Source organism: Phoxinus phoxinus (assembly GCF_949152265.1).
Source record: "Phoxinus phoxinus genome assembly, chromosome: 10".
Taxonomy (NCBI): Eukaryota; Metazoa; Chordata; class Actinopteri; order Cypriniformes; family Leuciscidae; genus Phoxinus; species Phoxinus phoxinus.
The window spans coordinates 18,942,193-18,957,477 of record NC_136885.1 but is presented as its reverse complement, the minus strand read 5'-3'; the positions used below and the strand labels follow the sequence as shown (position 1 = coordinate 18,957,477).

The 15,285-nt window shown below is 38.4% G+C and overlaps 1 protein-coding gene across 1 annotated transcript in view; it reads left to right on the top strand.

Moving 5' to 3' along the window:
* Positions 1 to 15,285, top strand: part of efna4 (ephrin A4) — a 53,487-nt gene that overhangs the window by 27,096 nt on the left and 11,106 nt on the right. Inside the window, exon 2 of the mRNA XM_079627037.1 lies at positions 778 to 1,073. Coding sequence (XP_079483163.1) covers positions 778 to 1,073 — 296 coding nt within the window. The remainder of the gene's footprint in view (positions 1 to 777; positions 1,074 to 15,285) is intronic.

Below are 15,285 nucleotides of genomic sequence, written 5' to 3'. Positions count from 1 at the left end.
TTCCTTCCTTCCTTCCTTCCTTCCTTCCTTCCTTCCTTCCTTCCTTCCTTCCTTCCTTCCTTCCTTCCTTCCTTCCTTCCTTCCTTCCTTCCTTCCTTCCTTCCTTCCTTCCTTCCTTCCTTCCTTCCTTCCTTCCTTCCTTCCTTCCTTCCTTCCTTCTTAAAGTCAACAGTGTGTAAACAAATGGGAAAGTGATTTTTTTTTTTTTTTTTTTTTTTTAAACCCCCGAGGGCCATTCTATGCTAATTCTTCCCCCATTAGTGCAACTTGACTTTTGACTTTGTGTGTGTTGAAGAAGAATGAATCTCTCACTAATTAGCATGAAGCTGTTATTGAGAGCCATGGTCCGTATCTGGTGCTGTTGAATGTTTTGACCTGCTGAAATCCTCAGGGTTTCTCTTTCCTTTCAGTGTTACTGTGCAGTATCACTCGAGTAACATAAAACTTGCTTCATTTAGCTTGCCTAGCATTAATCTATATTTTACAATTCACATTTTCGCTGCATCCTTCTATCTGTATGATCAGGTACTAACTAAATTTTTGTCATGTTAAAATATTTGTTTCTCAGCAGTGACTGACTGCTAACTCTTAATAATATTCCAAGAAGCGGCCAAGCGAGCGCCGATCCAAGCATGATTCAGTGCAGATCTTGCTGACACATCTGAAATCTGTTCTGTGGACTTGGAAGAATGCCATTTTTAGTGATTGTGGCCATGAATTTCTCTCATGATAGAAATACACCCTCTAATATTCCCCCTCTCTCTCTCTTGCTCTCAGGTTAACAGGAGATGATTACTCTGTCCAGGTCAATCTGAGTGATTATCTGGATATACTGTGTCCCCACTATCCTGCTGGCCACCAGTCGAGTGGACCTGTGGAGAGTCTGGCTCTCTACCTGGTGGCTGAGAGCCAGTTCAAGGGCTGCGTGGAGACTAAAGAGGCCATTAAGAGATGGGAGTGTAACCAGCCGTACGCTCCCTATGGCCCTGTCAGATTCTCTGAAAAGATCCAGCGCTTCACACCCTTCTCCTTGGGCTTTGAATTCCTGCCCGGGCACCATTACTACTATAGCTGTAAGTGAGCTGCAGTGTTGGAGAGCATACACAGAAATGTCAATCTGGGTGACAACATAACAGTGAATATATACATTTACACTAAATATATACATTTACACTAAATAAACCTTAAACTATAGGATACAGCCTATAGTTTACACTATTATTATTAACATTTTTGGCTGGTAAGACTACTTATGTTTTTGAAAAGTCTGTTATCATCAAGGCTAAATTTATTTGATAAAAAATACAGTAATAAACCCGTTATATTGTGAAATATTATTACTATTTAAAACAACTGTTTTCTATTTTAATTAATTTTAAAATTGTCATTTATTGTTGTGATGGCAAAGCTAAAATTTCAGAAGTCATTCTCTCAGTCTTCAGTGTCACATGATCCTTCAGAATTCGTTCTAAATGCTGATTTGCTTTGCTTGATACAGTTTTTAGGGGAGTAATGGATTGTAGTTTATCCATACGGACCAGGCCCCACGGTTCGGAGTGCATGTGATTTGTGGATTAAATTGCAAAGTTTAACCATCATATTGTGAAAGTTTGCATGTGTTAAGTCCTGTCAATAATAGATATCACCATGAAACTTCCTCAGTTGATTACTTGCACAAGTTCATAAAAAAAATGTACTACAAGTTTTTGAAATTTGTACGTTTAATTATGCAAATTAGGCATTATCTCATTAAATATGCGCAATTTTGCATATATTTTCGGTAGATAGATCTGAACATATGATAAAGCCAGGTGCAAAATTCTTTTTTAATTTTGATTACACACAAGATGAAAAAATATGTTCAGAGGGATTTCAGGATATATGCTTTCATAGGAAATCAAAATATACTGTCCATAGCCTTAAATCGATTTTCGCCATATTTTATTGATTAAAATGTCACATAAATCAGGCCAGGAATGATTTATTAACAAATCCTTCTGAACATATCTTCAGAATACTGCTAAGTGTATAACTGGAAAGTTTGGTGTACATAGGTGCTACATAGGCTGAGATGTGTCACTGGAGAATGACAAACTAATTTTGAGAAAAAGGCATTTAAAGATTTGTAATGTAAAAATTCCTACTTTTTTTAGTGGAAACAACTATTTACAGACACAATATCTCATCAAATCATTAGCAACAACAATACAAACCATCTAAATCACATCAAAACTTATAAACACAGCATTTATGACCTTTAACTGAACAGAAAAACAGTCAAAAACACACATCTAAATTTTAGAGCACGTCACGTGATACATCTGAACGAATCACGTTGTCAGAAATTATCAGCCAATGAGATTTCGCTTTTAGAGTTAAATGCCCATTGTACTTTCACGATTGGTTGCTGATAAAAAAAGGAAATGACCATATTTGGATCCAACAGCATTGTACAGGAGAGAGAGAGCTTTCCAGCGGTGTGTGAGATTAAAGGAAGCAGACAGAGATCGCGGAGCAGCGTGTTGATTTAGAACGCCAACTTTTGTTGAATTTCTGAGAAATCTACAGACGCAAATAGACAAAGTGTAGTAAAATAAAGACCTAAATGTGTATTTTGGACTTTTTTTCACCGCAAGTCTAAAAGAAGACTATTGAAGACAAATAGCCCAAAATCTCAAAATTGACCATTGAAAAAAAAAAAACTGTTTTTGCCTGCCGTGTCTCGCCTTAATTTATGAAACTGCAAAAGTTAAGAGACTAAATGTTTAGATCAGCTGTGAAAGTTTTCCAGCAAGAGAGTCCGGCCAGTCTTGTTTTCTGTATTTGTCAGATTACTGAAACTCTTAATGGCTCTTGGAGCTCCTGTTTCAGCAAGAGAATCCTGCCTGTCCTGTTCTCGCGTCTCGGCGTATGATGATGGATTAGGATTGGTAACCCTCTCAGTCTAGGACAGGTTCCAAAACCTGTATACTTCCTTTACATGCTTTGTTCTCATCCCAATATAAATCCCTGCCCCTAAATGTATATAAATTGCAAGGAAACGTTCCCTTAGTTAGACTGTTGGACGACCTACAGCAACGCACAGCGAAGAGTCCTCAATAAAGAATAACTTCTGTTTGAACGCGATCCCAACGTCTCCTGGTCTCTGCTTTGACGAAGGAAAAAGTTTCCTACAGGCTATTTAACATGACATTTTTATTATATTATGCTGAAATGAACGAAATTACTTGAAAAAAAGATTAGTTCATTTTACTGAACGAGATTCAAAGATCCGAGTCAGTAAAATTATCCGAACTTGTCACGATCCACACACGGGAAACAGGGGTTAGATCCATAAGCAGTTTATTAGGGTAATCCGTAATCATAAACAGTCCAGGCAGGGGTCAAAACCAAAGAAGCAATCCAAAACATAAAACAGTACAAAACAGGCAACAAAGCAGTACTCGGAAGTGGTGTGATAATAGACAAGGACTCTGTGACAAACACTGAAACAACCAGGGTATATATACACACACAGAACTAACAATGAAACAAGGAACAGCTGGGAACAATGATGACAGTGAACAGCTGAGTGCAATGAACAGTGATTGGTACAGACAAGGGTTGTGGGGAATACAGTTCATAAAGTGGATGACACAGTGGGGAAGAGGACCTCTAGTGGACACCAGGAATACACAAACCAGACACTGTGACAGAACTTCCCAGTACTACTCCACTGGTAGCTAAACGTATGGGGCTTAGTGATACATCACCCAGTGTATTACTGTGACTGGTCGTAGTGTTAGCCAATTGCGTGCAGTGAGATTTTCAAATGCATGCTTGGTGCCGCCCGATTTTCATTAATCGACACCAGACCATTAATCTTTCAGATTTAGGTCTGGATTTCTAGGCTACGTGTTGGCGAGTATCTGTTGTCTTAAGTGAACCTAAGCAATTGAGAAAGGAACACATGCGTATCATTATATTGGAGCAGTGCATTTGGTCTTAGGCCCTGTTTACACGAGAACGCTCTCGGGTGAATACGTACAAATATTTTATCGGATGTGCCTTTCGTTTAGACGACGACGCCGTTTTTGGGGCTTAAAAACGCAAAAAAGTGAAACCACCCTCCAGAGTGGAAATCTTAAAAACGCTCCACCCGTTCCCATCTAAAGGGTAAAAACGCAAAAGTTTGCTAGACAGTGAAGGCACCGATCTGCTCTCGTTGCGTACGCATTTACGTCACAGGCATGCGCTAGTAGCCTACAGGAAAATAACAAAACATTATCAAACTAAAATCTAGCATTAATTTCATTGACATTTTTTTTTTGTCACTTTTGAGCGACACGCGAAGAGCACCGAGGGTTAAAGCAGCAGCTTTACCGTATTAAATATGAAAAACAGTGTCAGCGTCTCTTTCACTTTCAGTGCTTCACATTGCCACCTAGCCGCCTGGAGTGCATACTACATAGAATTTCACACACTTTTGCGTCACCATTTGCACGCAGATTCCCCCCCCTTTCATAACGCTCGTCTAAACGCAGAATAAAAAGTGATAACGCAACGCCACTTTTGCGTTTTGTCTTCAGATCGTTTCCGTGTAAACATAGCCTTAGACAGCAGCAGGTATTTAGGTTGCTGTCACTTTGTCATCAATGTTAATAAAACCAACAAAAGACAAATAGAAAATCACTTTTGTTGCAAAAGATTAATTATATTTATGTAGCTATTATATATTTGTATATTTTATACAGTGAAGACTATGCAGTGTTTTGCGACTATGTGAGTTTTGTGATCCTTTTTTTTTTAATTCTTTGAATAGAAAGTAAGCGAAATACAGCATTTATTTGAAATGGAAATCTTTTGTAACATTATAAATGTATTTACTGTCACTTTTGATCAATTTAATTAATCCTTGCTGAATAAAAGCATTCATTTCTTAAAGCTAGGGTAGGTAATGTTGGAGAGCTATAGCCAGATTTGAAAGTGGCACCTCTTCTAAGCTCCACCCCCTCCTGTCAGTGCTCCGTCCAAAGCTACGCTCCCCCACAAACATGAACGCGCATCCACATTTGGAGTCAGCTGCATACCTACGACCTGTAACGCAACTGGCTTACACTGACAGAGAAGCTACTGTTAGCATTGGGATTTTTTTGAGAGGGGGCGGGATTTTTGTCTTTTTGGGAAAGTCAGGGGAGAGACGCACACTTCGATTAGACTGGATAAACACATGCAGCATCTTAATTGTTAAGAAAATGAAACGAAATAAATGAATAAATCAAGCCTTTATTACAAAACACTATCATACAGCATTCTGAAAAATATGCACCCCTAGTTCCTCCGTCTATGACCCATGACGCGATGAGCATTTATTTACTATAGCTACTTTAAAAAACGTGGGTCAGGAAGCGGGTCGGGTACAATATTTTCTTTCTTTTTTTTTGCGGTCCGAGTTGCGGGCGGGTTAGTTGAAAACGTCGGTCGGGTGCGGGTTGTTTATACATCACTGCTGTGCACGCAGTGGTGCTCGGGCACAAGACATGAAGGCATCTGATTGGTTCTTTACATTCGCACCGAATGGCAGTGATTGGTTAGAGTTTTTACTGTCCTACAGCTGCTACAGAGGTCAGATTTTTTTCATTCCTTTTTCTGAACACATAATGTATTGACTACTATCAAAATGGAAGGACCATTTTACCCAGTATATAAAAAAAAAATTCTGAACAGGATTACCCTAGCTTTAAAAAAAAAAAAAAAAAAAAAACGTATACTGACCCCACAATTTTGAATGGTAGTGTGGAATCTAAAAAAAATATGTACACCTTTAATCTACAGTAGTTGCTACCTGGTGAGCAGAAGTTGGTATGTGTTTTTTGTGTTTATCTGCTTGTGTATCTTTCGTGTGTGTTTTTTATTTTTTTATGTATATTTATGAGAACATAAGTGAAAGTGCTGCTCCTTTTCTTGCCTTTGGCTCCGCCCTCATCCTTCTCGCCTGTTCTACATGAAGCCCAAAAAGGAAGGAAAGATGGTCTGTGGCCATAAAATTACATGACAGTTTTCCTGTTTTTTACAGCTTTGGTTTCAGGCCAAAGCTCTTCAATTCCCTCCTCTTATTTCTTTCTCTTGCTCTCTCTCTCTTGCTCTCTCTCTCTCTGGGTAGGAAGCCACACAAGGCATTTTAATGAGTATTTTGCAAAAAAAGCCTGAAACTCTAGAATTGAAGTGAAAAATTAATAACATGTATGTATATGTTTTTATTTATTCCTTTTTTACCAATGGTCCGTGACCAAATGGACCAATGGTCCGTACATTCTGTACCCATTGACTTCCATAGTAGGAAAAAAAAATACTATGGAAGTCAATGGGTACAGACTACTGTTTGGTTACTGACATTCTTCAAAATATCTTTCTTTGTGTTCAGCAGAATAAATAAATTAATACAGGTTTGAAACAACTTGAGGGTGAGTAAATGATGACAGAATTTTAATTTTAAAGTGAACCATCCCTTTAACCTTTAGACGTTAACCTCAGGAGGTCAAACTAAATATAGGGGCTATTTTTTTTTTCCTATTCATTTTACATGAGATTCGCAAGCGTTGCTACACTGTTACAGTTGTAAGCAGTGTTATGTCTTTTGTAATGCTGAAAAAAAGGCTGTGCACAAAATCTAGTCTAAATGATCAGGGTTTTGGAAATTAAATGGTTATGAAAGAATAGTTTCCTGTTGATTTAAATATATATATATATATATATATAGTTCTTATGATATAATCATCATTTGGGTCAAAATTACGATTTTGGTTTATTTTAATTAATGGTGCTTGCCTATAGGCAAAGCAACATTAGTGTTATTGCTCATACTTATTATTCTTCTTCCACACAAAAGTTCGGCGCGAAACTCGCCCCGCACCGTTTGTCGCAGACCCCTGAGTGAGGTGTCAAATCGACCGGCCCATTGAGGAGAGGTGTGCTATATCTTTTCTAAGCGATCGGGTGTACGATGTTCGCGCAGCGGACGAAAAAGCGGCCAAAAAAGTCCCATTGACTTAACATTGCGGAATTTTCAGAAATTCAAATCCCAACTGTCATTTTTCACACACACAGACACAAAGGGCCTGACACCCCTGCATGTCTCCCCCTCTCTCTCCCTCAGAGGATTTATATTATCAAGCAGCCAATAAGTAATGGCCTAAAATCTTCATAGCCACACCATAGCAACCAGTTACAGCACCCTAGCAACCATAGGCTATAGGCACGAGGCCTGCGGCCTCGTGCACTCATTATAATGCACTCGTTTAATAGAGATTTTAAATACTCTATAAAAACTCACTCATAGGCACGAGGCCGCAGGCCTCGTGCCTAACCTTAGCCCTAACCCCATAGTAACCATCTGTGGTGCCCTAGCAACCACCCAGAACACCCTAGCAACTGCCTAGCAACCACCCAGAACACCCTAGAAACCACCCAGAACACCCTAGAAACTGCCTAGCAACCACCTAGCAACCACCCAGAATGGCCTAAAATCTTCATAGCCACACCATAGCAACCAGTTACAGCACCCTAGCAACCATAAGCTATAGGCACGAGGCCGCAGGCCTCGTGCACTCATTATAATGCACTCGTTACCTTAGTCCTAACCCCATAGTAACCATCTGTGGTGCCCTAGCAACCACCCAGAACACCCTAGCAACTGCCTAGCAACCGCCTAGCAACCACCCAGAACAGCAACCATAGGCTATAGGCACGAGGCCGCAGGCCTCGTGCACTCATTATAATGCACTCGTTTAATAGAGATTTTAAATACTCTATAAAAACTCACTCAACCTTAGCCCTAACCCCATAGTAACCATCTGTGAAAACTACCAACCACCTAGTAACACCATAGCAACCAGTTACAGCACCCTAGCAACCATAGGCTATACTCATTATAATGCACTCGTTTAATAACACAACCACTCAAAATACCTTAGAACTCCCTAGCAACACCCTAGCAACCACCCAAAATACATTAGAACTCCCTAGCAACACCATAGCAACCACCCAAACACCTTAAAACACCCTAGGAACCACCCATAACACCCTAGCAACCACCCAAAATACCTTAGAACTCCCTAGCAACACCATAGCAACCACCCAAAATACTTCATAACTCCCTAGCAACACCATAGCAACCACCCAAAACACCTTAGAACACCCTAGCAACCACCCATAACACCCTAGCAACCACCAAAAATACCTCAGAACTCCCTAGCAACACCATAGCAACCACACATAACACTCTAGCAACCACCCAAAATACCCTAGAACTCCCTAGCAACCACCCAAAACACCTCAGAACTCCTTAGCAACACCATAGCAACCACCTAGAACACCCTAGCAACTGCCTAGCAACCACCCAAAACACCCTAGTAACCACCCAGAACACCCTAGCAACCAACCGAACAACATGAATAAGCCATATATCAGCAGCAGAACATCGTACAGACATGGTTGTTGGCTCGTATGCAATCATGTACCACACTCTAGCAACCGAATGGTGAGTTTTGCCACTGCAAGCACCATTCACATTTTCTTCTGGAAATGTACGTTCTAGTTGTTGGATGCAATCCAGAAGGTCGAGACCAAATTCACAATGAGGGTACACTCTAAAAAATGCTGGGTTGTTTTAACCCAATTTTGGGTCAAATACGGACAAACCCAGCCGCCATTGGGTTAAATGTACAAAGTATATTTTTAACCTAATGTTTGAGTTCGTCCATATTTGACCCAAAATTGGGTTAAAACAACCCAGAATTTTTTTACAGACATTTGATGTGTTTTGAACTAGCTTTTCAGTACTAAATTAATTTTATGTTAGATAATAGTAGTTGCTTTTAAAATAGTTACTTTGGGAATTTACCATATTCAATAAATGTGCCACAATCAGAAATGCTATTCTAAAGAAATAGCATGATTCAGCCAATAATGGAAAGCGAGTCATTTTAAGAATATCAAAGGATATTTCGTTTTCATATGGATTCCTATAACTATTGTCGGAAGTGCCTGCTTTTTTGGTCGTGTTCGCACCACAGGAACGATTTTAGTTAAAGGAACATATTTTGGGGGGTGTAATAGGAACCCAGTAATGGGCACCAAAAAAAATGTGTGGCCCAATTATCTCAGACACTCTCACAGACTAACTCCATTAAACACAGACAAGCACATTTATATTGGCGGCCAGCACCATTACCCCATGGGGAGGGACAAACTCACATACAACACTTTACACATTTTCCCATAAATATAGAGTCTAGAAGAAACATTTTGTGCAAAATAGATAATCTACTCTCTTATGCAACATATAATTTACAATATATTGAACAGAAAAAAACAGAATCAACTCGGCCGTGTTGTCCCTGAAACACCCATGCTCAATAAGTGGTAGATTCCAATCCTTAGCGGAACCAAAGATTTACGCCACCGTTTCCCCATCGGACCTCTAAAATTATGGGACAAACAATTCTGCATAAAGTCAACAGGTATTTCATTCACTCATTTCGATCGATAATCATAGTAAACTCTTATGTCAGTAAACCGTTTCTGTGTGTGAGTGCATTTATTAACTCAAGTCCATGTTAAATGTGTGGTCAATTCGTGACCGTCACAGGGTGAATAAATGATCTCTTACTTCAAAGGAGGGTCTAACCCAGCACAGAACTACCAGTGACTTACGTTGATTAGCCAAACCTAATAGCACCCGCCATTTTTAAAAAGCCATGTCAACACTCTTACTCCACAAACTAAAGGCAGGCATACACTGTGCGATTTTAGCAAGGTTACCAACCTCAAACTGTATAAGTAGATTGCATGCAATGTAAAGCCAAAGCTCACGGTGTATATGCTTACACAATACGGTCCAATCGTCGAGCTGCAACTTGACTGCTCATGATATACACTGTAAAAAAAAGATTAGTTGACTCAACTTAACTAAGTCAAGTCTTATTGTTGCTTTGACTGAGTTAATTTGAGTCAACTTATAGTGTCAAGTTTATGCATCAATTCGTGTTTTGAAGTGTAATAAACTTGACACTATAATTTGACTCAAATTAACTAAAAGCAACAAGATGACTTGACTTAGTTAAGTTGAGTCAACTAATCTTTTTTTACAGTGTACGTGTGAAATATGCACGATAAACCCCCATACCGGGTTGTGCCGATCGTGTATTTAGAGATATTGTCAAAAGCATCAGCTAATGATATCAATGATATATTTATGTATTAAATTATTTTTATTAATATTATTTTTTATTATTATTATTATTACACTCAAAAAAATGCTGGGTTGTTTTAACCCAATATGGACGAACCCAAACGTTGGATCAAAAATGCAATTTAAACATTTAACCCAATGGCTGGGTTTGTCCATATTTGACCCAAAATTGGGTTAAAACAACCCAGCATTTTTTAGAGTGTATAGGGTAGGCGTACTTTTATTATCAAATTCCTATTACAATTAACTTGCCCCACAATAATTTAATAGCTCACCACCACATAACTGACACTGTGTGGATAATAAAAGTTTAGATTGATTATCTTACTACTAAATTGATTTAAAAAAAAAACATTTAGGTCTATTATGCATCTATTATGCATCTATTATGCATCTATTATGCATCTATTATGCATCTATTATGCATCTATTATGCATCTATTATGCATCTATTATGCATCTATTATGCATCTATTATGCATCTATTATGCATCTATTATGCATCTATTATGCATCTATTATGCATCTATTATGCATCTATTATGCATCTATATCTATTAAAAGTCTTAAAATATAACCTGTATATAAGATATAATACGTCTGAACACTTATACCATTATAAGCTTATGTTGACGTAGATTTATCTCTCGTTGTCTCTGAGAGAATATGCACCATTAATGCAGCGTCAGATGCCAAAAACTCCTTTTTTACTTTCACTTTCTGTATAGAGAATAATTGACTGGGGTTTGAGACTTCTTCACCAGTATTACTCCCACGCAAAGTTTGCACTTTGCTTTTGTGACATCAACTGAAATTTTTTTTCCAATAATGCGACGTGACATTTTTCTTTAGCCTATCACCAATTGCAAACTGCAAAGGGCCGATGCCGAGGTCCAGCCACTTCACAGCCAATCACGGCGTCCTCTATCTTCCAGTTGTTGAATGCCTCACTTAAATGACTTCACTGTTGGCCAGCTTACTTTAGAGATACTTTAGAGTATCTACTGGCAGTGTGAACGCAAACAGAAAACTAGCCCTAGGGGAAAGAGGTTCTCAGGGGACCGCTCTGGTGGCTAGTTCCTATAACAGTTCCTTTAACTACCCGGTGCGAAAGTCCCTCAAGTAAACTAAGAACACGAAAGCGTGGCATGATGGAGTCTTATAAGTTGAAGTATAGTAGTCAAAAGGGAGAGAGTGTAGAAAAAGAGGAAGGAGTCTCCTTGAAAGAAGGAGTGGGACAACAAAGGCCTAAGAGAGGGTGGGAAAACGAGGAAGAGACAGAAAGGGGGGAAAAGTATCTTTACATAAATTACAGCATTGCTGACAAGGACAATGGAGCATTGTTCAAGCATGAGAGTGTATACACAGCACAGAGCCTTTGTGTCAAACTTCACGAACCCACCCCTACCCTGATACGGTGTGTGTGAGTGTGTTTGTCTATTGTTCACTTCAAAGAAAGCGTAACAATGTGTCTGTCTTTTTAATTGTTTAAGCTCGATCCTGTAGCTGAAAACAAGGGATCAGTGTGTCCGATCTAAATTCAAGTTGTAGTTTGAGTCGGTATGTGTGTGTGTGCATACAAGAGCATTTGTGGATGAAACCGGAGAGATAACTACTAAAGAGTCGTGCTTTTAAAACAAACTAGACTTTACAGGAAGTACCTTTAACACTGACCCTTTCATTGGCTGGTTTCTTTTAACATAACATGGAACAAGTTTTGCACAAACTTGTGAAGTTTATGCAGCTTGAGTGTGACTGTCATTAAATCAACAGGACCAATGACAATTATATATATATATATATTTTTTTTTTTAAATACATCAAACATTTACATAAAATCCATACATTGGTTTAACGATTCTGCTTCTATAATGAGCATGTTTTTCGTTCTGTATTTACATTAATGTAACTTTTAACAATATTTTATTATTTCTTACAATATTTTTATTTTTCTATTATAATTTAACACTTTAGTTTAGGTCCAATTCTCATTATTAACTTGCTTATAGCAAGCATATTAACAGGAAATTGGCTGTTTATTATACTTATAAAGCACATATTAATGCCTTATTCTGCATGACCTTATTCTACATCCCTTAATCCTACCCAATACCTAAAATTAACAACTACCCTACTAACTTAATAAGCAGTAAGTATGAGTTTATTGAGCCAAAAGTCATAGTTAATATTTTGTTTATTGTGAGAATTGTACCCTAATCTACATGATGTGACCAAAAAATATTTTAACAAAACTGTTTAAAAAATGTTGTGGTACAACCAATATGCAGAAAGAAAACCGGAAACATTATGATTGTTGAGGCATGTGTTTAGTACAAATTCTGAAATATCATGTTATGTGCCTATCCAAAAACTTGATATTTATAAATTAATAATAATATTTTTAAGGTCTAAGGAAACATATTAGTTGACGATTACGCATGTATTAGAATAATTAAATGCATACTTTTCTTGAAAATGATAGGAAGGATTTTCAAAACCATATGAAACCAACATAAACACAAAGAGTAGGCATTTTCTAAGAACCTAGGACATGTGTTTTAAACTAGATTTTTCTTTTCTTTTGTTTATCGTGGACACTCCTCTATAATTGACCCCATAGCAAGACATTTTCCAATTAATCTTCACTTACATTTCTAAGCTGGTAATACAATTTTAGAAGGAATTGAATTTGCTTAAAGGGGTCATGACATGAGAAACCAAATTTGCCTTGATCTTTTAGTATATAAGAGGTCTTTGTACCATTAAAACGTCCTGCAAGTTTCATAGCTTAAGACGTCCTCCCCATTATAAACGAATCATTTATTTAATCAAGCTCTAAATACAGCTCGTTCTGGATCCATGGTAAGAAGTGACGTCACGGTACGAAGTGACGTACCAGCGTTTGCATATGACCGCCTCCAGCGCAAGGCAACTACGCTTAAAGCGCAAGACAACTACGCTCACTTCGTATCGTTGTCGCGCCCGCGCGGCGCGCGCCTCACAAGTGTTCAGTCGACGGACAGCGAGTGGGTCTACTCTGTGTACAGGGAGATTACGACGCCGCAGATGTGCTGTTCCTGGCTGTGGACAAACTACATCTTTGAATACGCTGCGAAAGATCCAGTCGTCAGGGGAAAATGGATGCACTTTATTTTTTGCGGACGTCCCAGTCACGGCAGTGTTAGTTTAAGCGTTTGTTCTATACATTTTAAGGATGACTGTTTTGAGCTTTGCCAGAAAACTGTTGCTCAAAGATAAGTCCGTCCCGTCTATTCTGGGCTCAACAACGACGACGCAAACTGTAAGTAATGTATTTAAAACTTTAAACTACTTTTTAAATACGCTGAAAGATCCAGTCGTCAGGGAAAAATGGATGCACTTTATTTTTTGCGGACGTCCCAGTCACGGCAGTGTACATTTAAGGATGACTGTTTTGAGGAAAAAATCCCAATATGATGCTTGGCTTTGCCAGAAAACTGTTGCTCAAAGATAAGTCCGTGCCGACTATTCTGGGCTCGATAACGACGACGCAAACTTACTTTTTACCATGGCTAATATAAACACATTTGTATAAGAGAATCTTGAAAATATGTCGCCTTTCTAGTAGGCCTACATGTGATAGAAAATTAAAAATGTTGCCTTTATCAATGCTGCATCTTCAAAGATGGCCTGTCTGTGCATGCATTTTTGTCCGTGGTACACCCTATCATTTCATTGGAATTAGTTAAATAATGTTAAACTGTTAGCAAATGAAGCTATAGGATAATTATGCAACAATAATCCGTTTTCAAGTGTCTCGGGTTAATTTTTTTTTATTAATTCAAAATAGTTTCACTTTCCATGTGGACACGGGCTGATCCAGTCTTCGTTGTTGTGGTGATGGTTCATTTTCCTCTGATTCTGGCTCAAACATAATAAGGTTTTATCATTGCAAGAGCCATCGCTTCGCATGCATCAGCCGCTATTAAACAGTTACGCCGAATCCGCACAGGTTCTGGCTGGGGGCGTTAATAATTGATGCATAGGCACTGACGTTAGCCAATCATAACAGTGGGCGTTAACACTGAACTCTTAAAGGGGAAACACCCCCAAAACAGACTGTTTGAATCAGAGGATGAGAAACAGGGTGGGAAAAGGTCATAAATCACTACATTTTAAAAGTTTTTTGTAAAAAAAACTATAGTAATACTATAATTGCACCTAAGGGAACATAATAATAAAATAAAAAAAACCATGTCATGACCCCTTTAAATAAGAAAAAGAGTAGCCCTTTCGCTAATGGTCTCAGACTTTTGCTTTGAAATCCAGAATTCTGATGCCATGAACACATACCCATAAGGTACTGCACAAATGCATATGGGGTTCAGAAAACCAAAACACACTCTACACACTCTCACGCATACAGCCCCGCTGGAGTCAGCCGTTCTCATTATTGTCAATGTGAAATTACTGCGCATGCTAAATGGATGTATCTGCTGTTGTTAGACGTTCAGTTAAAAGCCTTTCTACGAGATGAAAATGGCCGCTGCTGTGGTGTGTGTTACTGAAATGGCTGTTATGGATTTATGGTTATGATTAAATGTGGAGCCAGAGACGCTCTTTAAAACGGCAGACCCACTCAAGCCTGAATTTAAGCGTCTACCTCAGACTTGCTGCTCAGATTCTGGGAAGAGATTCATAGCTTTATAGCTGTTATAACATGGCCTGATGCTAATGAGGTATGCATGGCATTATAGTAGCATACACACGCTGTGTTTCAGAGTGTTCATTTGTGTGTATGTGTACACGTTCATGTACATGAATTCTGTCTGTGTGTACAAGTTAGACTTACCCTTCATTTACATAGCATGCTCTAGTAGTAAAAGTCAGAATTTTTCAAGCTGCAGTGTGTTATCTTTTCTTCCTTTTTGGTAAAAATTGGTTATATTCTTGCCAAATACATTAAGATGATATGCACTCATGAGATAAAAGCACACCAGTAGCCTAATAAAAGCTGTTTTATTTGACATGGATATGGTTTTTGATCATTGCCATATTTGATGCATTATAAATAT